At 41.3% G+C, this 26,980-nt stretch overlaps 1 protein-coding gene across 3 annotated transcripts in view; it reads left to right on the forward strand.

Annotated features, from left to right (window-relative positions):
- Positions 1–26,980, forward strand: part of MED27 (mediator complex subunit 27) — an 86,022-nt gene that overhangs the window by 35,817 nt on the left and 23,225 nt on the right. For all 3 annotated transcript variants that reach the window (XM_042878878.1, XM_042878876.1, XM_042878879.1), the window contains exons 4-5: positions 17,280–17,373; positions 26,626–26,733. In XM_042878878.1, the coding sequence (XP_042734812.1) occupies positions 17,280–17,373; positions 26,626–26,733 (202 nt within the window). The remainder of the gene's footprint in view (positions 1–17,279; positions 17,374–26,625; positions 26,734–26,980) is intronic.

Raw genomic sequence — 26,980 nt, forward strand, 5'->3', positions numbered from 1 at the left:
ATTTTAAGATGCAGCCATGTTGTGTTTTGTTTTGGATTTTCCTTCAGGTTTCTTCTCTGCCTACCAACCAGAGATGACAGCAATTGCTTTGAGACAGGTTGTTCTAGGGAAGTGGGGCTGGATGCTGTTGAAGAAGCGATGTGCCTTTCTGTCAGATTTAGTGAAACCCCTGGGTAATTCTACTTCCTTCAAATAGAATCTTAGAATGGCTTGGGTTGGAGGGACCTCACGGATTATCAAGTTCCAATCCCCTGCCACAGTAAGCATTAATTTTCAATTCTAAGGTACAGAAGGAAGAGTTACAATTACATAATCCTCACGTTTTCATTTTTCATTTCGTTTTCTTCCTGGCCGTTTTTCCTCACCACTGAAAGATAAGAAACGTGCCAGTCTCCATAAGGTGCATTGCCACTGCAGTGATAGAAGCACTGACTTAAGTTACCTTTAAACCAAATGGTGATTTGTGACAGTTTGAAGCTGATCTGGTTCTTCACAGGGTCAGAAGCAGGGACATCCAGATCCCAAAGCTGAGAAGCATCTGCCGTGATTCAACCCATGTTGTACTAAAGGAGAAAATGCCAAGGTCGCAGCACATCATTAAACTTGATTGAACTGAGTTTTATCTAGAGAACAGCTGTACGTACAGGTGTCAAGTTATTATCTCTGCTTTTCAGAGGTAGCCTGAGATAGCTAACTAGTCCTCATCACAGGGATGAAAGACCCCTGTTGGCAGTAGATGAGGGGCTCACAGAGCTCCACAGGCACGCAGGGGTGGGGGCCAAAGCTGCCTGCTGTTTCTTTCTGCGCGTTGTATTTAAGTGCTGGGGGTTGGGTGGAACAATCTGCTATGAAATGAAATAGCAGTCTGTCACTTTTAGTTATGTAGCATTTACTGGTTAATTTAACTGGAAAAAATAATATCGAAAGTGTTGTTTTGATTCTTGAGGAGTTGAAGGAGACAAGGCCAATGAGGTCGCATGTTGTTACATACTGGGGCCATAGCATCCATCAGTCCTTCCTATTTGTAGCCAATGATACTTTACCAAGCTGTGCTTCAAAAAAAGGGAGAAGGGGATAGTCCAGGTGAGCTTTTCATTTCAGTGTAAGTTCTAAAATAAAGCTCTGATAATGTTTTCTCTTCTTTGTATTCACTGTTCACTCTGACACCATGTACGTGTTTTGTAACACATGCTTTATGCTGAGATAGCAAAGATACTGAAGGAAGGAGGATGATGTAGCTGTATTTTTCTGTCTTTGGTCTGCAGGGTTCTTGTGGTCAGCTGTCTGTTGTTTCTGTGCTTTATTAGGGATGCATGTGATTTCTGTAGTTAGGGGCAGTTTTGAATACTGGATCAACAGAGATTTAATGAGCATCTGAAAACTGAGAGGAAAAAACATGATGTGATCTGATTTCATAGTATAGATGATAAAAGTGTAGCATAGCAGTCCGTCCTACAGCAGATACCTTCTGGGACTCAGAGCCACTGCTGCATCTCAGACTTCTAGGTTTTTGTGAGGCATGTTCTAATATAATATAAATCTGACAATCTCTTTTACTCTGTAAACCTGATCCAACTCTATTAAACCAGCACCAGACAGCAGCAAAAACCCTCTTCCAGTGCAATATATTTGGGATTTGCATTTAGGTTTATTTGGGCCCCGGCTGGAGCTGTATGACCCGAGGACTTGGGTAAGAGTTGAACTACAGCCCTGCACTGCTGGTGGGAGGGAGCAGTTCCTTAGCACACTGCTGTGATTGTCAGCACATTTGAGCCCAGTGTGTGCTATGTGGTGGGGTGGGGGGTCCTTGCCTGCTTTGTGTTCTCTGTAGGTCCTGCAGTTGTCAGTGTGGTGGCATTGCTCTGAGCAGCCCCTGCATGCCACTGCTCAGCTACAACACCTGTTTGTTACAGAACAGCTTCTGCACAGCTCCATTCCGTTGCTGGATGCGTGGGAACTCAGTGCTGAGTCGATACCTTTGCTGTTCTATGCAACTTTAGAAAGATGGCTCCTTCAAAAATATTTAAGCTTGATCTAATCTCCTAATATCTTGATGTATCTGGCAGCAGGAGGCTCTGTAATAATCTTCTTTATTTGGTTATACCCGATCAATGCCATTTTTTTGGCTGTAGTTATATGCTGAATTTCATTTCATTCCAATAAGTACCATACAGCTGCCTGTTTTCTTACAAAGTAATTATAAAAAAGCAGCAGGCATTGATCGACACAGATTGTCGAAAGAAAAGATTTTGACTAAAACCAAATGTTCCTTGTGATATTCATTAGCAGGGTAATAATTTCTGCCCATGCAAGTACAGGAGACAGAGGTCCTGAGCGTTGCTTTAGCCGCAGTAAATTACTGAGATGTGTGTTAGCGGTGTTGTAAAATTTTACAGTGCTTTTTAACACCGAGGGAAAAAGCCGTGCGATTTATTCACTTTTCAGCAAATACTCTGTCCAACCACTCTGGATAAAGAGGGCGTGTAATTAAGATCTCATCATTTCTTCACAGTGTGAAGAGCTTCTCTTGCCATTTGCTGTGAGCTCTTAAGGACTGATAGCCTCAACTTGTGTATCCTGGTCAGGAGCAGCTCCACAAATATTCTTCTTGATGGCCTCAGCTCACAGAGGCCTTGGGCTCATTGCTGTTTGTGTTTTGATGTCACGTTCCACAAACTAATCCCACAAATAGTATTGCTCTGGGTGTGATGAGCAGCCTGGTGCAACTGAGCGCAGTGATTGGAAGCAATTCCCATCTACTTTGCTGGAGATTGGCTGAGGCAGTGCACCATCCTTGATGTGCATGTTCATTTTCCAGGATGTGCACAGATCCAAGGCAGTGCGTAGCCCTCAGTGAATGTTATTTTTACTGGGAATTGCAATTCTATGGTAAAACAGCACATTTCTGACTCTTTAATGGATGTTTGCCTTAAAGGTAATGTTTGTGTGAGAATTGTGCCGTTACCAGGTGGCAATTAATTAAAAGTTTTTCTACAGCCCCAACCATTGCAAGATACCCGTGCAACCTTTGGAGCAGGATGCCAGGATCGCCCTGTAGGGAATCCCTGTATATTCAGTAGAAGGAAAGCTCAGGATGAAGATGTTAATGTGTAATGAAAGACCACAAGTACTAGTTTAACTGCTTGTTTCTGTGTCAAAAAGCAGAGCATTCTATCAGTGGTTGGACTAATTAGGCAGTGAAGAACAAGCTAGATAAGAGAGGAAATTTGTGTGAGCTTGATAATGATATCAAAGCTATTGCCAAAGCTGTGATTTTATCATGTGATTGCTTTAACCCCCTTTCTTGGCCGGACTGTTTGATGTGGGGAGCACTGGAGGCTGCTTTGCTGCAGCAGGCAATCAAGTGGAAAAGAATAAATGAAACCAGCCGCTTGCCAAAGTCAGCAAGTGTTTCCATATTCATTGGTTGTATATTCCACTGTCGGAGATGACAAGCAAAAAGAGTGGAGCCCTAATAAGGTGGGAGGAGGAGGTCTCTGTTTTGATGGCTTAGCAAAAATGGTGTTATTGCATAACTGTGGTGCGATGCGAACATGTTGTGAAAGTATTTGTTAGGTACATCACTTCTGTGCCTCCTCATGATTCCAAGCTATTTGAGGGAGAAACTAGACAGCTGTTCTGTGAGGACAATAAAAGTTGCTTTCAAATGTGATACGTGCTGGTAGGGAGAAGGGATAAGAAGACTGGAATGTCTTACCTGAGATTAAAGGCAATGAGGGTTACCTGTATCTTTGACAGTAACTCAAAAGGAAGGAGTTTCCTAAGCAATGGGTGTAGGTGGGAACTCAGCAGGAGACCAAAGTTGGATTTACTGGGGGGAGAAGTGGCTGTCCCCATCCCTGGGGACCTGGTGGGCACAACTGACCTGGAGAGAGAAGGAGAGTTTCAATGCCTGCATAGAAAGGACACACAGTAGAACTGCTTAGCTGAGTTTTCTTTACTTGGTGTTAAAAATAACTGTTATTACTTTTTAATTTCACTTTAGGGCATTTTCTGAGTATTCATGTGTTTACGAGGAACCCTGTGGGTGGGTTACATGGAAAAAGCTGGGGTAGCAGATTCTAGCTGATCACATCATAGCATTATCCTCTAAGCATAACCTTTGTTTGTAATGGTTTTAAGGATTTTGGTACAATCACTTTGCTTGTCCTATTTGTCCAACTGCTGGTAGAAAAAAATAAAATGCAGCTATCAGAAGTTTCTCTGGTTGAAGTTAACTTGGTTTTCGTTTGTTTCCAGATGCTGCCCTGCTGCTATTTGTGTTCCTAACGGTGCTTCCTCTTTGCTATATAGATTTTTACCTAACAAAATCTCAGTGCTGTTTTTATAATGCCAGTGATATTATTCATGAGTATGTGTGTGTCATTTTAAAAAGAAGAGGTTTAGTAACATAGCACACATCTCTAATTGGACACGTGCTTCATTGTTTTAGCTTTGTTTTCTGTGGTTCTTATCTTTGCATGGGTAACACAGGTCATCAAACACTGGGCAAGGAAGGCGTTGTTAGCATCAGCAGTGGGCTCAGCTCTCTTTTTTTTTTCTGTGACATTTATTTTGTTCTTACAGGTTTTATTTCAGCAAATAAAGTAATACTTTGGTGTAGAGATCATGGCTAAAACAGCAAATTACTCATTTAACCGTTGCTGTTTGCCTGCACACCTTGAAGGAAATGAAAATTACATTCTATGTATGATTACTACGTTCTGTCATTGCCTGTAGTGCTTTGTTTCCATCCCCCACAAAATATAACTGTGGGATAGTGGTCAGCCTTTTCATTCTCAACCACGTACGTTGAAAAGCCCTTGAAGATGCAGAGGTTCCTGGATAAGTTATTGAGCAAATGGCTGTTTTGTTGAGTTGCTGCATGCCTGGGTTTCCTCTCTTGAGCTGTATGAATTGCATCTTCTGGTGTGGAGGTGCTGAGAGCAACTCAAGTAACGTTTGCACAGAGCTGGGGTAGGAGGAGGCATTAACTACAAGGCTGGTGCCTGCATGTAGGGTGGGAGCCTGCATTGTCTTTATTGTCAGTTGTTCAAGCCCAGCTGATTTCTTACAAGGCTCAGAGTCCAGGAGTGACGTGTTGTGAAGAATGAATGACTGTATCATTCCTACGTGTGGGACCTAGTGGGAAGCTCTTCACTATCCACTGTCAGTATTCATTCTGAGAAGTGCATGCTGATGTATTATTCTCTATCCTTTGTGTTCTTGCCTTAAGGTGTTCATTTCAGTGATGCAAGACAAAGCGTAGACACATGAAATAATTACACAGCAAGCTTGGCTGGAGCCTGTCAGTCTGTGTCGAGCTCCACAAATGCCTTCAATCTCATAATTGCTGAGCTCTTTTGCTGATTGTTACATTGAATGTTTGGTGTTAAAATCAAACGTGCTGTAGAAGTCGTGTAGAATACCTTACTGTTTGCATGTAATTTAAGTCAAAATTGTACAGCTCTGTCCAAAGTAGTGCTGTGAAACTTAGCTTCCCTCAAGCCAAAAGCAAGCTTTTCTACTTGCCTTTTACGTGCAGATCCTTCTGTTTCATTTTGGCTTTGGGATTTTGACAGTTTCTCAGCAAAGATGATGCTTTTGCTCATGACACATTTGTGCCTTGTAGACAGGTCTTGTAAAAAGAGCTTTTTGTGGAGGACTGAAAGACAAATCCAACTTAGATCTAATTTTGGGACTCGCTGGCTACATAGCAGATGCATAATTTGGACAGTCATGGTCATAGCTTGCAGTACTTTACCATTATTATAAATAATACCTAAATTTGAGCATTCATTGCTTTTTAACTTTTCTGTGATTCAGTCTTAAAATTAAGTCTAAAAAAAGGAAAGAAATTATTATTAGGCTTGTTAGGCAAATGTTGCTGAGCTGTGTTGTTGGCAAGCAATCTATCAAGTTGCAAATTTAGGAGATAATTCCCAGATGATTGTCATTAATGTGATGTTTCAGATACTAAGCACCTGTCTGGGGGTGACGTTCCTCATCAAAGCGTGCTTCTGAAGAAGGCATAGCAGGTTTCAGAGATGGCTGTGTGGTCTGAGGTTTTGACTCACATTTCAGATGTGATCCTGCCCAGCCTTCTGAAAGCAGGAATGGGAGTCAGTGCTTCCTGCGTGCTTTGGTGGGTGAACCTCAGCCATGAGGTCTTCTCTCCAACACAAAACCCGCACACGTAGTTGACTTTGTCTTCAAACCCTAAAGAAGTATTTCATTCCATCTCCAGAATGTGAAGGATGGGATACTGGGAAAACTTCAGTTCTGGTTTGAGCTTAGAGCCTCTTGAGAGCTGTCATGGAGCACTGATGCAGTGTGGCATGTGGGGATGGAAGAGTGGTCCTTGAGTGCCTTGTGATACTGTGAAATAAATATATGCACACACATTTAAACTAAAGTTAATGTTCTAGGGATTTTTTTAAGCCCTTGAAAAGAGCAGAATAAGTGCTGTTTTGTCTGCCCTTATTTTCTGACTTTATTTTGTGCTTACGAGCTGCGTTTCTAAACAAACTAATGGGACGGGTTGCAGGCAGGCAGAGCAGCAAACCTTGGAGCAGTGCAGCTGAGGATGTAAGTGTAACCACAGTCCACTTGTTTTCAGCTCACCTTTCTTCTTCAGCTTTCCCATCCTCATGGTTCCTTTTCAGAGGTGCTGTGTGATGATTCTCACTGTGCATTTTGCCAAGCAGTTATGCACTACCATCAGTGCTTTGTATACTTTTGTCTCTTAAAAAAAATACCCATGGAGTGCCATTAAGAATGGTTTATTGTAATTGCATTTCATTTGTACTTGGAATTCGCAGAAAACTTCATGAACATAAGTGAAGAATAGTTAAATGATGGAACACAAGTCACACACAGAAATACATGTCAGTGCACTGAGTAGTGAATGCAAATTGAGAATGAATGGAGAGGGATTTTGAGATATCTGCCAGTTCACTGATGTTCAGAAACATCACTGCTTCTGCAGGACATTGGCTTCGACTGGTTGACTCTCAGTAGCTCCGTGTTAGCTAATTAATCATGTAATTTGCTGTCGTGTTACTAGGTGAACCTGTATTGTGCTAGCAGCATGAATTTGAGATAATAGTTTCCAAATGATTGAAGTATCTGTAATAGCTCTGGTCCTCATCGCTGGCTTCAGCTTTCGCCCCTTTGATAAAAGCTTACTCTTAATGAAAGTTCTGCCTGCTCATAAAGTTTCCAAGTCTCTGTATTGATAGAACTGATTCCTGTTCGCTTCTTCATATAGCACATTTTTAATTAAAACACTACAGTAATATATTGGTATATGTTATTCATGCCTTTAGGGTCAAACCGATGTAACTTCTGCTCTGTGATGAACCAACTGGTTCTTGACTGGGTTTGGTTTCTGTTTGTGCTCTTTTAGATTGTTTGCTAAAGAATAGAGCTCTCTGCTCAGTGGGTTTGACTGGAAGTTTTATAACCACAGGATCTGTAAGTTGGAGAATGCAACAGTGTAATGAGAGCCAAAAAAAAAGGAAAATGTAAATTGTGTTTAAAACAAAGAAAACAGAAGTAACCTTGCTTCAAAATGCGTTATCATTTCTCTCCATATTTAACAGTTTGTCTGTGTGCTGGAAGTGTCTTTAGAATTTTTACACTGACTAATTAAATCTTCTCCTGGCAGAGATCACGGCTGACCCTCTCTTCACTGGAGCATCTTATTAGAATAATAAACCACTCCCTGCTGGGAGACACTGCGTTGACAGACAGGCGAGACACTTTGGCTGCTGATTAGAAAAGGTTGATCGGGCTCATATTGTCTTCAGAGTCTGCAAGAAACCCTTTATTGGCCCTGCTGCAGCAGCACTGCGAGGAGCAGCATGGTTGGGGCCGGCTGGCTTTGCTTCCCCACTTGCACTGCAGTGGGCAGCCTGTTAGTATGGGCTGCTGGCACTCAGAGGCTGTGCTTTTGTTCATCAGTGCCTGCTTGCTGTTAAAAACTATGTAGCAACTTGGAATTTCTTTCCTGTGGATAACCAACTTGACATTCCTTAACAAAACTTAGTTTTTGTAGTGTTTTGAGCTCTATATTCTTTAATACGTACTCAGCATGGAGAAACGTATGTAGCAGCAAAGCTAGGCAGATTCAGTACTCGTGTGTTTTTTGAAAGAGATTGTCATTCCTTGTTTTTTTGTGTTTTTTTTTTACTTAAGATATTTTCTCTATTAGTGTACTTTAAATTGCATTGTGTGGTTTTTGTTTTTTTTTTTTAATAATACAATTTCTAATAATAATACCTCTCTTTGCTAGCACAGAACCCAGTGGTTCAAAAGGAGGTATTTTCCTTCAAATACGTCCAGCGTGAGCACTGATGTATGTTTGCTTTTCCTGGAAGCTGTGCAGGTAAGGCAGAGTGATGCAGAAGCCTTGTGTCCCACAGCACAGCCTTGGCTCCGGGCCCAGCTGAGCCTCATCCCTGCCTTGCCTGTTGAGCACAGCAGAGAAGCACAGGCAGACCGTGGGCTCCAGCATTAAGAAAGCCGCCGTGACCGTCAGGCCATTCTGATCTCTGTGACTGCCTGCTGATCCTTGTGTGGGAGGGGAAATAACTTCACGTGAGGAGGAACCTGATCGCAGCAGTGGGAAGGTAGCCAAAAAGGCGTAGTGTGATTGCGGAGAGTTCTGCTGCGGTGTCTGGGCTGGATTTGGTGAGCCCAGGGGTTACTGCTTCTGCAATCCATTCCCTTTAGCAGCCTCTGTTGTTCACTTCTGCCAGTGGTGGTGGAATTAAGGGGAATTTCCTTTTCCTGAGTACTTAAGGGAATTAGCTCCCCTCCTTGCTGACTTTCAGTGAGCCCTATAAGAATCCCAACCTAAGGAAACCTGCTTTGTTAAAAGGTCACATTGGAGTAAAGGTGATGAAAGATGTGGGTTTTAGAAAACAGGATTCTGAAGGGCTTCTCTCCACCAAGTGTCTGTATGGAAGACTCCTGAATGTATAAATACCTAACTGTACCTATTAAATGCAGTTTTTGTACCAGAAGGGTGGAAGGATGCCCTTGAAGGCGTCGTGTGATAAACCTCAGAGTTTTAAGAGAGATTTTCCATTTCTGTACTGGTGCTCAAATACTGAAGTACTTGGTCACAGCCTAATCTCAAAGAGAAAAATCAGCATTAATCAAGAAAACTTAGAAAATAGGTGATCATAGTAAAAGTTTGTATGACAAATGGATTGCATTGGGTGGCACAAGTCATTGTTTGGTACAATATTGCATACCTTTATCACCCCCCCCTCCAAAAAATGGAGGCCTGTTTGTGAGCCACCAGACTTTATTTTAAACTCGTATTTAAGGACTTCTCATGTTTAACTTGACATTTGAAAACCTAACTGGTTTTCCATGCTTGAACCTCCCACCTGCCAAAGTTTTCTTGTTGCCTTGATACGTTTTAATTATTATTGTTATTTATTTGAATAAGTATGAACAGATACGTACACAGGTGTCTGTACATGGTGTGTGTGTGCACACAAATGTGTCTTGTCTTGAATCTTTGCTTCCTACTATTCCCGTTAAGTACTCCAAAATCCTGTCCCAAAGGAACAGTGTAATTCTGAAGTAGAACTGAGCAGTGCGATGTCACTGTGGGGACAATGAAGTTGCAGAAGCCAGATTTTTAATGTCTTCATGTCTGTGATTTTGTTTTGCTTTGCTTTTTCTCTTGACTAATATGCTCCTTCAGGCATTCTGTTTATCTGAGTATCCTTAGATGTTAGCACCATGATGAGCTGTAGAAATCTGCTTCCCCAGTACAGCTGGAGGCCGGTAGGGGTTCTAAGGAAATAGTGCTAGGATAAAACTCTTTCATAAAAGTTGAGTATCCTCACATCAGTAGCTTCCAGGAAGTGGCACAATGTTGGAGAAGGTAGAACAGATAAGCATGCAGTGTGCCTACAGGTGCTCAGTGTGACTGCAGCCCTGACACACGTGCTCATGCCTGCATCGGGTGCTGACATGGCAGAGACACAAAGTTAATCTCTTCGTAGCCAAAACTGAAGGAAGCATATGGTAAGGATGAGAAAATCTACTGAAACAGGTTTTCAGAGTACTGAGCCATTCTGAATTTAGAGAAAGTTTTAAGACTGCAGAGTACTGCCTGCGTGCGTCAGAATCTCATTGAAGTAGGGGATACTTGGAGGCAGAAGACATCAGGGCTTTGGTAACGAAACCAGTACAAACAAAAGCTGTCCTAAGGAGTGCTCTGCTCTGATACTGTTAGACCTTCCTCAGGGATTATATCCTCAATGCTCCCTGCTTCCCACCCTCTGCAGTTTTGTAGCCTTCGTTAAATTCGGGGATTGATACGGGTCACATTAGTGACCCTTGAGATCTTCCAGCAGTGCTGTCCGTGTGATCAAGTACAGTGCATAGGAAGGTCTAATTGTGCAAAATGTGCTATGTTTTCCATCAATCAGTGAGCTCAGAAGTAAAATCTCACTAGTTGTGATAGGTATAGAATACATAATAGGTATTGCACGTTATCTGTTGCTTTTCATAAAAGCAGGTAAGTACTGTCATTTCCCCTCTGTTGAGGGAGATACAAAGCACTGAGAAACTGAGAAGATTGTGCTATTGAAATAATTCTTCAATAGCAGAGCTGAAAATAATATAAAATACTAACTTTAGAAGAAATGGCAGCATGGAATAATGTGTAGCATCAGGATCCCATCATGCAGTCAGCCCTAACAATGGAAGCCCTCCCATATGCAAGGAGCCCCTTTTATTTGTTTTAGGAGCTTGGCAAGGCCGGTGAGCCAAAAACCAGCTCAGCCCATGGTCATTTTTAGAAGCAGGACTAATATGATGCAGGAGAGGGTGGGCATTGCCTGTCTCTCTGAAGCCCCTTGGGTTGAGGTGTGTGTAGCTTGTGCAGCTTTTGGTGAAGGCCAGCTGGATCTCTTGGCCCAAGCTAATCCCAAAGACTTCTGGCATGGCTTTACTGTATGGAAACTTGCGTGTGCACATGCATATTTCAGTTAATGGGTGGGACACAAATTGCTTGACAACTTACAAGAACCATCTTTGTGGATAGATGTTCATAATAGTTCTGATTCTCATCCAGGCCCCAGAAAATTACTGCTGTTAGCATTTAGTGCTGGCTGTGAAGCAGCATCGACTTTCTGAAACAAGAAGAAATAAACAATGCTTATGTGCTGTGAGCCATAGCTTCTGGAATTGTTATTACTGATGTTAGGGAGGGCTGTTTTTCCTCTTGAGGTACATACAAAGGAGTTAATGATGTTTTTCATAAGGCACGCGGTCTAGTAACAAGCCCAAACAAGATTCTGGTGATGACTGCAAAGCAGATGCATGCTTATTGTGTTAAGCAGCCTTCACACATTGCAATATCCGTGTTCAACTCTTGATTACTACTGTGCATTTAAGGCATTTTGAAGAACATTCTACAGAAGTACCAGGAAAGCTATTTCAACCATATGGTGAAACGTCTATGGGAATTCGACTGCAAGGTCTCTGTTTGTGATTTGAGGTTTTCCTTATTAAAGTTGCACTATTTAAGATGATACACTGGAATTTGATGTTGTTAACAGAAGCCTTTTTGCTTTCCAAAACCAAATGAAACAGTGCTCTGACAAAATGTGTATTTTCAGAGCATATTAAAGAGGTGTTCTTATTTAACTTAAACACGTGGTTGTTCAGAGGCTGGTTCAGGGCAGGTTTGCATTTTGTAAGTATTCAGCATGAGAACTTGCCTGGATTTGTAGCATCACTGTCACTTCTTACCTTTGAGGAAATTCCTTACATACTTACACCTCATCCCTTATCAGCAGATTCTCAGTGGCACGGAATAATGCAGAATTGTTTGAGTGAACAAGACAGTACAAGTAACGTATTTTGCAGTAAAACAATGTTTTATTGTTGTAATAGAATGACACCGATGTACAGCATTCCTGTCCTGGGAGCTTTGGTCCCCACAGGAATTGTGCAGGCACAGGGCTGGATCATGGATCTGGTTCACCTTGAAAGCACTTCTTACTTTTTGAAGCCAGATCGGTTCTTTGATTCAGTTCTCCTAGCACAGCATGGTTGAGGGGGCCGGGATGTGTCAGTGCCTTATGTCACTATTGGTGCTGGAGACTGGAAATTGTTGAATCACAGCCTCAGGTTTTGAAATGCTCTGTGAGTCCAACCCTTAAACACTGTCTTAGTTTCAGCAGAACTGTCCAAACTACTCAGCGTTCATTTCTAAGTGCTGTACTAGTTTGGCCTTTCCTGAGTGAGAAGTGCAGATGGTTAAGGGTTGGATGCAGCTCTGCATGCATGTGCTTTTGGAGCAGACTGCCCTGTATTTATATATAAACACTTTTGGACTATTTGGGCGCATGGCGTGACTTAATCTTTTGCATCCACTCAGTATTGAAACGTCATTCTTTGTGACTAGAATAAGATTCCTAGCACAGATGATACCAGTTAGCTGAACAGCTAACTTGCTGACATCAGTGGTGAGCTTCCTTCTCTCAGCTTTGGAGCTTTTTGCTTTCAGGTGCATGCAGTCTCATTTCCCCATACTGAGGCTGGGTTGGGCATGAATTGTTGTCCAGGACATCTCAGCAGATTTGCTCTTTCCAATCCACTCCTCCTGGCTTGCTGCATCCCCCACTTGTGGAGTCGCTCTCCCAAGATGCTGCCATGCCAGCACCCCTCGTGCCAGCCACATGTTGCCACCCCGAGGCAGAAGAACCATAACTCCAATTTCAGGTTTGCCTCTTCTGCCTTCAGTATACTTCACAGTAGAAGTTTCTTAGTTGAGTAACTTAATGCTTTTCCTTTACAACCTGTCATGAATAAAGATTTCGCAGCAGGAATTGGAGGCATTAAAGGAGAAGCAGAACAGAGAGTTTGTGTGCAGATGATGAAAGAACAGAGGGAAGCATAGTGAGTACAGTGAGGAGCCTGGCTGGAGTCCTCACCAACAGAAACTTTGTTTTTGGATGAGAGAAGGGAGAAGAAACCACTAAAGCAGTTCGTTTAGACCGTGAGAGGCTGGTGGTGCAGCTGTAAGACAAGGTTGCCTGACAAGGGAGTTTTTAGCTGGGTAGAAGGTGGTCAAAGCAGGCAAATGCCTGCAGTGCTAGTGTCAGGAAACACGGGCATTTTTAGAATTTCTAGTTGGAAGAGCAAGAGCCTGAAATAGCAACATATCAACTGTGGAATGTGGGGAAAGAGGCAGAAATTTCCAGGTTGGTCTATAGATATCATGGGCTGTGACAGCTGCCTGATGAGATGTCTTGAGGCATGATGTTGCTTTCTCAGCGTGAGAGTTGTTGAATTCCTTTTCATGCTCTTCGTCGCCTACCCAAGCAGGAAGTGTCATTTCACAAAAGCTGACAGAGGTCACTGTTTTAATAACTATTGTTAATTGATGCTTCTCAAAAGCCTTCTATCAACTTGAATTTGCTACCTGCGGAGACTGGCTCAGCAGGTGGCTGAATTAAATTAAAACTTTAATTCTGTGGTTAATAAATCACGCTAGAACTGTGACTATGTTTTAAAATATAATATCCAATCAATTTATCTGAAAGCCATTTATGTATAAGAAGAAATTATTAGCTCTGATTTAAATGGTAACAAAAAACCCTCCCTGAAAGTTTGGGAGCACTGACAAGCACTTGCAGTGCTAGTAAGCGATGGAATGTGTGGAGAGTTTCCCCTTTTGCTGTCCAGAATACCTCGAATCACAGACTGAACAGAATCAAGAGCTGCTCTTCATCCCATACAGTGTTTTCCACTCAGCGATTCAGGAATGGTGAAGCTCCATTGCATTGCAGACACCTCTCTGAAATCATTTAGCAAAATGTTCTTCTTTTGAAAGATCTCCTCCAAAATTGGTTACAAACTGCTATATTTCTAATTTTCAAACAGTAATATTGAGTGGAAAAAATGAACAGCATGAAAGTGAAATACTGTGTGGGATGAATGCTATTTAAATCTTGTCTAAGCTGCTAAACATCACACTAACGTTGGATCACTGGATCTGATCCAGTAAAAATTAAAAAAATAAAAAAGCAGATATAGAGAGAGAGGTCACATCACAGAACCAAGCCATCTGTCCAGTATGGAATTAAAGGCATTTTACAATGAATTAGTTTTTCATATTATGGGAGGCCTAGGTGTGAATCAAAAGGTGTCTGCCTGCGAAGACAGTTCCTGAATTATTTTTGTGTTGTCAACCTGATGTGTTGGCGTGCAGCATCTCATCTGGCTTGCTTAGCTAATTAGTCCCTTCTAACCAGTATTTTATAACTGGCTTCAAAAGTTTTTTCTGTTGCTTCCAGACATCGTTCTTGTAATATGGACCAAAGGATTTACATGTGAGCCTGCTGCCAAGCTTTCAGAGAATGTCTCTGCTGCTTTATTCTAGCATTGTTTTACCGTACGTGTTCATAACAAAGAAAGCTTTCATTTGGAGAATAACATTCAGAATTTGTTCCAGTCTTTGCTGGTGTTCTTGGAGTAGATTGCTTCATTTGACCTCTGCAGTATTAATATAGCATGTTTATACAAGAAAGTACCCTACTGCATTAAAATAACAGTTTACGGCATTGACAGCCTTGGAGGATCTCTGATGTCAGCTCTCATCTTACTGGACAGGGTTCAGTTGCACATGCAGTTGCATGCCACTGATTGGTACTATTTATCATTTTAAAATAAAGATTTTCTGTTCAAAAGTAATTTTAAAACCTCCGTCAAAAACATGAATCTGTGTCATGAGGGAAAGAAGGATAAGGCAAATGGGATGGAGAAGATGCAACAAACCCAGGAAACCCGGCTGTTGTAGGGCGAGAGGGGAATTTACTGCCATATAATTTCACCTTGTCTGTAATTCTGAGAGTTCACTGTATTTTTTTTCGTAAGGTATGCCTGAGATTTCAGCAGATCTATTTCCATGTGCTTTTCCCTGCTCTGTTACTACTTGTGTCTGTGAATGCTCATTCCAACCAGCGTCTTTTGTAAGTAGGAGAGAACTGAGACGTGGTGATACGTTGGAAGTGCTCATAGCAGAAGTAAAATTAAGCTTCTCTTCTTAAGTGCTACACTTTTCTGAGAGTCTGCAAAAAGTTCTGTAACATAAATAGGAGCCGTCATATTTTTGAGCTGTAACTTGCTGGATAGAGATGTGTAAATTGTGATTGCTCTTATTTTGGCACTAAATTAATGCATTTCAGTTCTGCAAAAGAAGTTCCAGACAGCAGCTTTTTCTATGACCTTCTTTGCAGACAGCCTCGGGAATGCACTGTGTCTCATCTTCATTGTATGCTCTTCAGTTTGCCCTGCAGTTGTCACCAGTTATCCTTCTACACTGCCGTGCTGCTTCTCGCTTATTGCACCGATCACAGAATCTCAGAATCGCTCAGGTTGGAAAAGACCTTCAAGATCATCAAGTCCAACCTCAGCCTAACCACACTTAGCAGGGTGTTTTACCTGACATGCTCTCTGAAGGGCATAGCCCTAGAAGAGCTTTGCTGTGCATTAGGTTGGATGTCATTTTGTAGTTGAGGCCATCGTGTAGTCAGACTAACTCAGTGATTAGATGTGAATCCTTAAAGAACCCTTCTGGTCTGATGCGTCCTCAGGAAGCACTGATGTCTGCTTTTAAATAAAAGCAAAGGGCTTGTGGATTTCCTCTGGATTCTCTTGACTGAGAAAGGAAGGAAAAGGCCACTGGTGGGCATGGACCCCATAGCTGTGCCTTGCCCAAGTAACATGGATTTCCTTTGTTTATTTTTTTCTTGGGTTGGTTCTTTTGGATTGGTTTTCCTGAGCATTACAAAACCAGTTCTAAACCCCAATATCTTAGTAATCGGCTTTTGGTAGAACTTCATTTTGAGTTAATGTGAACAGATGTCTTCAGATCTCTATTTTTATATCAACTTTTGACCTAATTGCATAGCTTTACGTGTGGGTTTATTCCAAGGCAGTGCTGTTGAGAAGCCCAGAGCTCCCTGTTCTGCCTGACACCAATCTTTTCTGAGAGAAAAGGAAGGATCTGTTTCTCCTGCTCCGGTGGCACGTGATGGTGGTTGGCTTTGAGCATAGCTTGAAGGCATGCAGTCAAGGCAAGTTTTGCATTTAAAAATGATTGGGTCTAAGAGAGAGTTGAAGAATTCATCACCTCCAACCAACCTGGATCTTTTTAAAGGATAAATGTACATAGCCACTGGGGTTTTCCAGAGAGATACAAGCAGATAAAATGCCAAAGTCCGCAGTGTTGTTTCTGTGATGTCAAGTTACTTGAGTTTTTCTTCCTTAATGCATGTGGGCTTTGTCTTTTGTTTTATGATGTGCAACTTCCTATTTTATTTGTTTTTAAATTATCATCCCAAACTCAGAAAAGTTAAGTACTGCAATAATTTGCATTAAAACGTCCAAGGTTGTGAGGTAGCTCCTAGCCATATTCTAATGGAGAAACACAGAATTGCTTTTCACCAGCATCTCAGTCAGACATCTCCATTCACACACAAGAGATTTGGGATTTGGTAGTGTTTAAAATTAGGTGTGTACTGTTGATCTCTGATGTGTAGATTACTCGTCCTGAAGCACTCATAAGAGTCTCCTTCACCACACTGAGATCTTGGTTTATGGATATTCTGTCTGCTTATTAGCAAACAGGCTGTTAATGAGTCATTCAAATGAATGGGGAAACTTTTCTGCTCAATTAGAAGTGCAGATTAAGGTTTTGACTCAGCTTTCTGGGGTGGGAGAGGTTTTGCTGGGTTTTATCATTCTGTGAGTAAGCAGGACAGTTGATCTGGGTGTCCCACAGCTCTGATGGGCAAAACATCCCTGGGGAGGTTGCCTGACAAATTGTGTCCTGTGTTTTGTTGGAAACCTTTGCAGACGTTCATGTTACCTAATAAAGGATATCTGGCTCCATTTAAAAATGCTCTGCAAAAGTGCTTTTCTCTTAAACAGAAACCCATATTTGCTTGTATCCCATCTTCTGCTTTTTGAAAATGCTGTGTGTTTTTATATTTTAATATCTGTTTTGAAGTAATTAGTATGTGCAACATCCACCTGGGTGTAGCTCATAGTTTGCCTGTGTTCAAGGTCAGTCCGTTCCTTTTTATTCCCATACTTTTATTCTGTACGTATTCGCTATCTTGTCTGTATCAAAGATAATTAAAGTCATTCAAAGAAATCCTCTGGACATTAAAAATAAGTAATAATCTGCAAGTCTGTGGCAGGGAGGTGTGTGTGACTGTTGTGTTGTTCGGCAGGTACGTCGATGACGTGATCAATCGCATTGACAGGATGTTTCCTGAGATGTCTATCCAGCTCTCCCGGCCCAATGGGACCTCTGCAATGCTGCTGGTGAGTTGGGTCGTTTTGTCCTTTCAGATGGATTTCTTAAGGGACTTAATTGCTATTTCTAAAAGGCAGGCTATTAAAGATTATTTTTTTCCCAGAAACATGCTGCTCTTCGTTTGACCCAGCAGTGTAAGATCTCTTTTGCTTTTGGGCAAATAGATGATAAAAAGAATTTCACCCTTAAATGCTTTTTGTTGTTAAATAAGATTGTTGAAATCTGAGCGTTAGGTCAGATGCTGTGTTTTTCAGCAGTCTTGGCAATGAGTGTATCTCAGTCATGGTGGTGAAGAAGAAAAAGAAGTAAGGGTAAGGAAGAGAGAAACTGTATTGGTTTCCTTTGTCTAAATTTGTTCAAATTGCTCTTGGTCCAATGAATTTCTGTTTTATGATGAAGTCAAGAATTTGCCTTTGAAGTAAATGAGCAGTAAAGGCTGGATTATAGATAAACAGGTCCAATACATTCGACTTATTTCTGCCTGACCAAGCAAGATTTCATTCCAGAGGAGCCTGTTGTTCACATCAGTTCTCACAGGCAGCTGTTGTGCTGAGAGAAGGAGACGAGTCTGTAAAGTTTCGACTCCAGGACAGCAGCACAGCAACAGGGGCTGCTGAGCTCTTACAGCATGGCACTGGGAAGCTGATTCTCCTGCAGCAGAGTAAAAGACTGAAGTCGAATCTTTTGACAGCTTTTAAATGAAAGTGGAAAATTCCACATCCGAGTGAAAACGTGGGACCAAATCCGTCTTTTCCATCTCAGATCGTTCGTGGCACATCCTCACATAAGCTGCTACAAAAGGCTTGGTTGTAGTGCATGTGTGAGTACAGTTGTTGTTTCCAAGCAAATGGTAAAAGAAATCTAGAAATCAGATATTTTGTCAAAACAGCTTTCTTGAATCAAGAATTTATGTTTTTTTTAGCGTTTGTTAAATTGACGACTTTGATATTTTTAGATTTTGCCTGTATTTTTCAAAAATACTATAAATGTCTCAATAATAAGTGTAGCTGTGGTTACATTCCATTTTAATTTATCAATTCTTTAGCATCTTAATATTAACTTTCTTTGAGTAGCCTAAAATTCGCCAGGGATTAATTGAGTCAGAGGTTAAAATATACAGCTGGCTTCCGCTGGCATTAAATCATTTCATCTGCAATTGTTGGATTCACCAAGTGGAACAACATATTCCATAAAAGAACTGAATTCATCAGTGCCGTCCTAAGCTCTGTAGAAGCTTTTGCATTTGCTGTTCAGCTGACTTTATGTTGAACTGTTTCACTGTAGAAAAGAAAAAGTCTCATTTTACTTCCTTGCTTGGAAACCATTTCCATCCTCTTGGAGTCCCTCTCTGCACCCAGTAATTGCCTTCCTATTCTGATGGCTTTTTTGAGGTCAGAAAACGTGATACTTTTCAAGAACTGGGCACAACTGGGAAATTGTGTGAGTTACCTTGGATAAAGCTGGTTGGGAGCAAGGTGCATTGGGAAAATGGTAACTGTAAAAGAAGCCTCATTTGCATTTAGTGATAACTTACCAAATAACATTGGTCTCTAAATCAAGGACAACAGCACTGCAATGAGCCAATGGATTGCATATCTTCCTTGGATCAGAGATCAAAACCACTGTTTTTAAAGTATTTTTGCATGTGATTTTGTGATGGGTTTATCATTTTTTCTTTTAGGCAGGTTTTCCCTCTTTCCCATCTGTCTCAGTTGGTGTTGCCAATATGGCACTTTCCATCTGGCCCCGACTGCTGCAGAAGCTTTTGCTGTTTTCAGCCACAAATCATTCAGCGAAAGGTGCTGCAGGATGGGCAGTGTGAAGAGCACCTCCCCCAGAAGAAGGGGGGTTTCTGCAGAACGTGTCGTTTCTCACTCTGAACTCATCCCAAGTTAGATGTGGAGCTGCTCTTCCACAGCAGTGATTTACCATAATGCCAAAGGATTCAGATAATGCTTGTTTTGTTTAAAAATATTTCACGACCGTATGCAGTTTGTCCAGAGATAATTAACCAACCATAATGTGAACCAGTTTCATTTGTGCAGTGTCTGTATCATACCTGCCATTGCTTGTGAAGATCTTTACCATAGAGGCATTGTTGTTATATTAAGATACCTTTAAACCCAGCCCTGTGGTTTTCCAGAAGCACACACATTCGTCATCAAAGGCACTGATAAGCAGATATGTATGTTAAGAATGTGCAAACTATTGGAAGGAGGTGGGGAAGAAGGATCAGGGCTGTGAGATTCTTTGAAACTTCAGAATCACTGGAAATGACTGCAAAATCATCCATGGGGAAAAAGAAACCTAATTCAGAAAATATCAGTCCCAAACTGATTGGTGCCCATCTTCATATTCACGTGGACATCACGTCCTGTCCTTAGCTGTGATGTGGGGCTTTCAGGTCCTGCATGTTTCTAGAGAGGTGATTGCAGCTGCTGGTCTGAGTCGCAGGGTTGGTCACCTCTGCGTGATGCTGGGCTCTCCCTCAGCACAGTACAGCTCTGCAATAAGCTGAGAACTTTAAGGAAGGGGGGGGGTGAAGAAAGTGTTCCTGTGAGCACAAATGCTGTGCATTGAAAGGTTTCTGCCTGCTGCTCCTTGGAGGGTGCTGCTTCCTCAGACAATAAGGAGATCTTTGTGTTGGAGATTTATACACAGCAATTGTACCTCATTAGTCTGGATTTATGCTGCACAGACCAAACATAAATAATTGAAGCCTTTCAGAGCTGTGTGAAATCCTCAACCGACTTTAAAAGCAGTTTACCATTTCAAGGTGCTGTTTAATCCCAGTCTTCACTGGTGATTTTTCTATTAATCTTTTAATCGTGCTATGCATAAGAGAGACTAAACATAGAATTGTATCAGCTTTAATAACAGTGTTATGCAAAATTAATTTGCAGCAGCAGCAGCAGAGGGAACTGAGGCTTTCTTAAGATTTTTGTGAGATTTTGTTGGTCAACTGCCAGGAGCTGTAAAGAGAGAAACCTCATCTTGTGTTAAGAAAACACAAATTGATTTTTAATTAATGCAAAATACCTGCAGTTTTGATGGTATTAAATAGTTAGTTGTATTCTTAGATAGTCTCTACTTATTTCTAATGGTGCAGCCATTGTATGGCTGTTTCAAATACCTTGTTTCTGTTACCAGCGTTAAGACTCTCTTTTTCAGTGTGAAACTTCTAATGCCTGCAACTCATTCCTTGGATGTTGTACAACACAGGAAGTATTGGTCCCATATGAACTTCTGTAGGGCCATGTACCTGGCCAGCCCTGTGCAAACACAGCAACTTCTGCTCATCTTGATCCAGGAGCCACTTGCTCTTCCAGCAGCTTTGTCTCCCCAGTGTTTATAAAGCTATGTAAGGTCACTGCTCTCCAAGTTAGAGACAGCAGGTGAATATTTTTAGAAATAAAGAATAGCTTTCTGTATTTGGAGCTGTTTCTGAAGCATAGTGCTCTGTGTAACCAACTCTCCATTGGAAAAGTTGTTTCTTCCAAAGCAAAGCTCATTTCAGAAATTGCCATTTCTAGTTTTCATGTTATCTTACAAACTTTCTGATGCTGAAGGCATTTTATGCATTTATACAGATGCTTAGAATTTTAGTGGATCTCTCCTATAAAAACATGAAGCATTTTTACACAGTTTCTGTTCATTCTCAGTAAAATCAGACGCATTTTGCGTTTCAACTTTCAAATCTTGTTCCAAGCATTTTAAACAGTCTGATTGTATGGAAGTGGGCTGTATTAATGGCAGATAGGCTAGACGTCTGTTCACTGAATCTGAACAACTTCTTACGTCTGAATATTGTTTATCAGTGTTTTATATAAAATCATGATGATTTTCTCAGAGGAAAATGGATTCTGAGATTATTTGACCATTAAAATTCTTGTTCAAGGCACCTTACTCTTGGAAGGAGTTGAAGAATTGCAAATTGTGACCTGAAGTTAGAAGAATTTTTCTATTTTTTGAAGAAGTTTCATTTTCTACAAGGTCCAGATCCATTTTCATCCCTGTGAAGTTCCTGCTGTGCTGTAATTCAGAATAGAAAGAGACAAAATCCATTTTGTTACCCATGGCAGTGTTGGTCCAGCATCACCAATTCATTCGTGTGGCTGCCACAACAGCACTGTGTGACACTTTGCTTTATTAGCAGGAAGTGCCGTGGCACTAAAGGAGAGCATCACCAGCTTATCCTTAATATGGCAAAATCATTTAAATCCTTTATCTACGTTAACTTCTTATCGTGCACTACTGCAATTAGGTTCAATTAATGAAAGTCAAATTCCAGCCCTTACATTAAAATAAGGAGGGAAGAAAAAAAAAAAAAGGAAAAAATTCCTTGTAAAGAACTAATTAGTATGGTTGTTTATTTAGACTCTAATAGCTTAATTGCATCCTATCTTGCTATTTACAAATAGGCATCATTAAAGAATAATGAGCATGTGAGGGAAAGTGCAGCACTGATACAGCAGATGAGACACAGGGAAAAAAAACCTAGCTGAAGGTTCTGGGGGGGCAGTTTGATTTATGTAGTGAATACAAAACCTTCTTTTCCAGTACATATAAATAGGATTTCCAGCCATTCTAGTGATTAGTAAGATAGATGTAGGAGTGGGAGGAAAGGCTTCTGGCTGGCAGTTCCAGGAGGAGCAGGTGCCTGGCCTTTTGCTGGAAACGTGTGCAGCTTGGTTGCATCTCTGCTTTGATGTTGCCTTGTTCTTTTGAAAGGTGACTAAAAACCTCATACGAACTCGTGGTCCTTTCTATACTAGCAGGGAGGTACCCTGTTAACTGAAAATAACGTTGTCTTTCTTTTAGCTCTGCAATGCAGAGCATCTGCAGCTCAAATCAGCAGCAAATTCCCTGGGATGCCGAGGGGAAATCTGGAGCTTTGGGATTGTTCTGTGAAGTGTTGGAGCTTAGTGCTGTCAGCACACTTTCTCCTAATATTAAACTTTCAGATAAATCTGAAGAAAGAATGTTTGTTAATGCATTTTTAAAATCATTTTAAAAAGGTCCTTTCATTTGCTATCCGTTCCAATGAAAAGGCCAAATTAAGGGGTGTGTGGCAAGCTATTTCTTCCAGGCAGAATTCTGGCATGGCAAATGGATTTTGATCCTTATCATTCTGCGGATTAGTTTTGGCCCTGATACTGACTCATTTGGAAAGGTATTTCTTTCTTCTCCAATTGGTGAGCTGTGCTAACTGGGAACGTTTTTAGCAGCCTTACAAGAAATTATCTGAAGCATTTTCACTGATTATTCCGTTTCCCCTCCCCCAGACTTGGCATACAGCATCTGTCATCTGCTCTTTGAGAGTTATCTTAGCGATAGACAAAATATTTTTAAAACTGGGATATTTCAAGATTTTTATTTCCTGTATTTTTGTCAGAAAAGCTGCATAATATTGCAGATTTCAGTCAGCTGCCTGTCCTACCTTCGTCTGGTGCCTGCTGATTTGGGAAGCAGGGGCATTACAGAAAACTTTGCTGCCTGAATTCAGTGCACTTGAGTTAAAAGCGAGTGAGAAGCCCGTTGTTTTTACACAGACCAAAACAGAGGCTGCAGAAGTATTTAACTCGCAGCTGTTCCATTTTCAGCTCACAGAACTGTGGGGCATATTTTTTCATTCATATTAATTGAATTTTAAAGTGACCTTGTACACGTATTGATTTGAATTAAAATCTTCCACATCAAGGACAAGTTGGCATATATCCTACAGGCAAAATATTAAAAAGCCAAGTGCTGTCTTAACAGGGTATCGACAGAAGAGGTTGCAGTTTAATGGGAGAAGGTGGCTTAGAAGGGAAATTGTTGCCTTTTTCTTGCAGAGGAAAGGTATCCTTTCGGTGTCATAGAGGAGCTTTGTGCAGCTGCTGTCTGTGGCAGCACAGGCTGCATTGTGCCCATTAAAGCAGGGAGAGCCTTGAGCTCCAGCACAGCGCCCTGTGCTCCCAGGTTCAGAGCAGAACTCTCTGATTGTTTGTTTGTTTTTTATCAGAGCCATTGGGTTTTCGTTCCGTTCCTTCAGGTGTTCTGTGGGGATGCAGCTCTGCGACCAAAGGTGTAAGTTATACTCCATACATGGGCTTCAGTTACCTGCATTCAGCAGGCATCAAAGGAAAACTGTTGGCTGGAAAACGTGATCTTTAAGATGTGGTTTGTGTGAACAAAAACATTCACATTTTGAAAATGGTTATGAGTCTTGATCATTAAAGGGAAAAATAAAAGGTCCCTCATTTCTCGTGTACAGCAGAGAATGTGCTTTATCCTTTAAAGAGCTGTGGGGCATCCTTTTGGCTCCCACGTGTAACTGCATCCTCCAGCCTGGTGATGGTTCATTCTTTGTGCTGCCTACCTCAGTGTTTCAGCACTGTTAAAAATGATGATCTGTGAGTCCTCAGAGCTATGCTTCTGCATTTCTTGAGACTTAACTCGTGTACTATTCCTGTTATTCCTTTTGATATCCTGCAGCAACTGTCTGAAGGTCCTGATTTCTCTTCCAACCTCTCTAAAACCTATAGGAGGAATTCTATGCCAACACAACAGCAGCACAAAATAGGGGATTGTTGTGTTTCAATGCCAGACTGCTAATTCACTGCTAATACTGCTGTGTGAGTATTCCAACACAGAGATTCCAACACAGCACCTCACCCAGGGAGCTCACTCAGAAGCGTGCATTAAGAGTGGCTGTACACAGCTCTCCCAGTTATGGGAGATGAGGGAAGGCAGTGACCCTGCTTGTTTGGCATTCAACATGTGGATGATGTGAGCTGCTGTCCTGTTCCAGCCTGCGAAATTTGGCCTTTCAGTTTTGCATGATGGATAATAGCTGCGATCTGGGTAACAGCGACAGCTTCTGAAAGTGAAGAGTGAATGGCTGGAAGGCTGTGAAAACAGATGACCTGTAAAAGGGCAGTGAGCTGCTGCAGAAGCATTTCGAGAGGATTTGTGCAGGTCAGCCTGATGGGGAGGTTAGGGGGCAGCAGGATGTGTATGCGAGCAAGCTGGAGTGCCAAACATGGGACTTTTCAGTTTGTTACGTGTGACTGCTAACTCTGAGGATTTTCAGGAACATCCCACACAGGCTTCAGAGCAACTTCATCCAAGTTTTTTTTCCTGCCTGGCAGCAATGTGAGATATGAACGCAGGGGAAAGAAGTGAGCATCCACTGAAGTGTGTGAAGGGAATGAAAATAGAAAATATTACATATAGAGCCATGTCTGGGAGTTTGTAGGACTGCCTTTTTGCTCTTCATTAAGAAGATTTCTGTTTTGTTTAAAATTTCTTCTTTTTCTCCTCTGAGTTTTGCTGCGTATAATTGCACAGTGTGGGGTGGAGGCAGTTCTCTCAGTAGGGATGCATCCTAGAAAACCGCCGCTCTTAAATGAGGTAGAAAAGAGTAAATAAGAAAACAATTAACTCTGAGCGTGCCAACAGCTTTTTTCAGGGTGTCTCCTATTTCTCATCTTGTTTCTAATTAATTCTGCCATTGTGACAAAGTCGTTCTTCTGATTCCAGCAGATGATCAGCATCACAGAGCAGCCACATCTGGGACTGTACTTCTAACTTAGTTGTTACAGTGCTGAAATTCCTCTGCTACTTTCTTCTTTCCTTTACTTGCAGACCAACTAGGTCTTGTCACAGAGGATCCCAGTAAATACCACCTTTAGGCCTAAATTCACAGCAAATGAGACCTTATTGGGTTGCCTGAGAACGCTGAGGAGTTCTGTACATGTTCATGAAGTCCCAGTGTAACAGGAGAAGGTGGGAATCAGAGCTATTGCTGCTGTGGGTGTAGTTCAGGCCTTCTTGCAGGCTACCCTACATCTGCAACGTTTTTTCTCTTCAAAAATCTCTTGTGGATTGCTTTTTCCTTTATGCTTTTGAAAAATCATGCCCAGCAGCCTGTCATCTTGAAGGCTGTCATTGACTTCTTTTTCCCTTCTCTTTCCCTTGATCTGTCTGTTGCTGTCAACTCATTCTTTCCTCTTGCTCTAACTCTTCTGGCCCGGAGTTGCTTTTTTCCACATCCCACACCAAAGAGTTGTCATCAGTTTCTTTTAGGATCTGTAACTGTCCTGCTGTATAGTTCTTTAAAATGGGAAACTGGTATTTACAGCACTTTGGGTGACTGTTCTAAAAAAGCTCTGTGCTGTCACTCCATTCCTTCCTCCGTTTCCCATCGCAGCCCTCAGTCCTCCAGCACAGTCCATCGGCGTTGGCATCGCCTGTTTTCTGCTGTCTGTGTTGCAGCACTTCATCCAGTTCAGATGAACACATGCGAGAGCAATCATCATCTTCCTGCTAACATCAGCAGATAAATCCACTCCCAAAGAAATCGGTCACCGTGCGTCTGTATTGATTTGTTGTATATTTTTCCTTTTTAATTTCTGCTAACGACTGCTGCCTCCCACCTTGTTTCAACATGAGTAACTGGTGCTGACTAAGAGAATAAAGAGCAATTTTGTGCTTTTGTGGACGAGTGGAAACTCCATCGTATTTGTACAACAGGACAGAAAGACAAAATTCCTATTAGAGGTTTAAACAGGATTGAAGTACAAGTTCATCTTTGAATGTTAAATTGATTTTTAGATTAAAGCATCCTCATTATTGTTTTCTTTGTCAATACTGTAATTTAGGTTTATTTCTGCTGTTATATTGTGACAGACCAAGATGCTACTTTTATTCCTTGCCCCTTTGCTGTTACTACAAAAGAAAATTAAACCTTTCAAAATGTAAGATTTTTACTGTTGTAATTGCTGTTGTCCCACTTTGTTTTCTTGTAAATATTTTTACCTCAAGTGTGGACCTAAAGTGTTTTACATTGAACCTATGGCATGCTTTTAACAGCTAACATCAGAAGAGTCTGATTCTTCTTTCAAATTATTTTTGCTTACATGGACTCCCATTGGAGAATGTGGAATACAGCGAAACTAATCATAATTTGCTCACTGTTTTTTGACAAGTTGTTGAGTTGTGTTGTTTATAAAATGGAGGGAGTTGCTTGGCTGTGTCGTGTCTGCACAAGGGAATTCTGTGAATTCATCCATTTTTGGTTGCAAATGAATGTTTGCTCTGCACTTTATGGTCTGTCTCTTCCTCATAATGCGCGCAGTGTTTTCAGATCTCCTATTTTGTTCTGTCTATAAAATATTGAAAACTGAGATTGCATCAGCTTGAGCTGTTAACATGATGGTCTTGTGAATTCAGACACCATTAGCTCTCCTTCACCTTGTTTGTCCTTTTCTTGATAGGTTACCTTAGGAAAAGTGTTAAAAGTGATAGTGGTGATGCGGAGCCTCTTCATTGACCGGACGATAGTAAAAGGATACAATGAAAACGTCTATACTGACGATGGCAAGGTAGGTTATCATGTATCCAGCAACCATCAATTTTATTTTTAGCTGATATTTAAATGTCAGAGAAAAGGCATCCCATCACAAGTATGCTGGAATCACAAAACTGTCAGAAGAATTTGTGGATGTTTTACAGGGTTTAAATTTATCATGCTTTCCTTGGATTTTTCGTACCCAAATGTCTGACTTCTTTCTAAGCTCTGATGCTCTAGCTTGAATTTCTAATTTATCACCTTAGACCCCCAGTTGCCTC

This window comes from Lagopus leucura, unplaced genomic scaffold (assembly GCF_019238085.1).
Source record: "Lagopus leucura isolate 7727_CA_CO unplaced genomic scaffold, USGS_WTPT01 Super-Scaffold_100022, whole genome shotgun sequence".
In the NCBI taxonomy this organism is placed as follows: domain Eukaryota; kingdom Metazoa; phylum Chordata; class Aves; order Galliformes; family Phasianidae; genus Lagopus; species Lagopus leucura.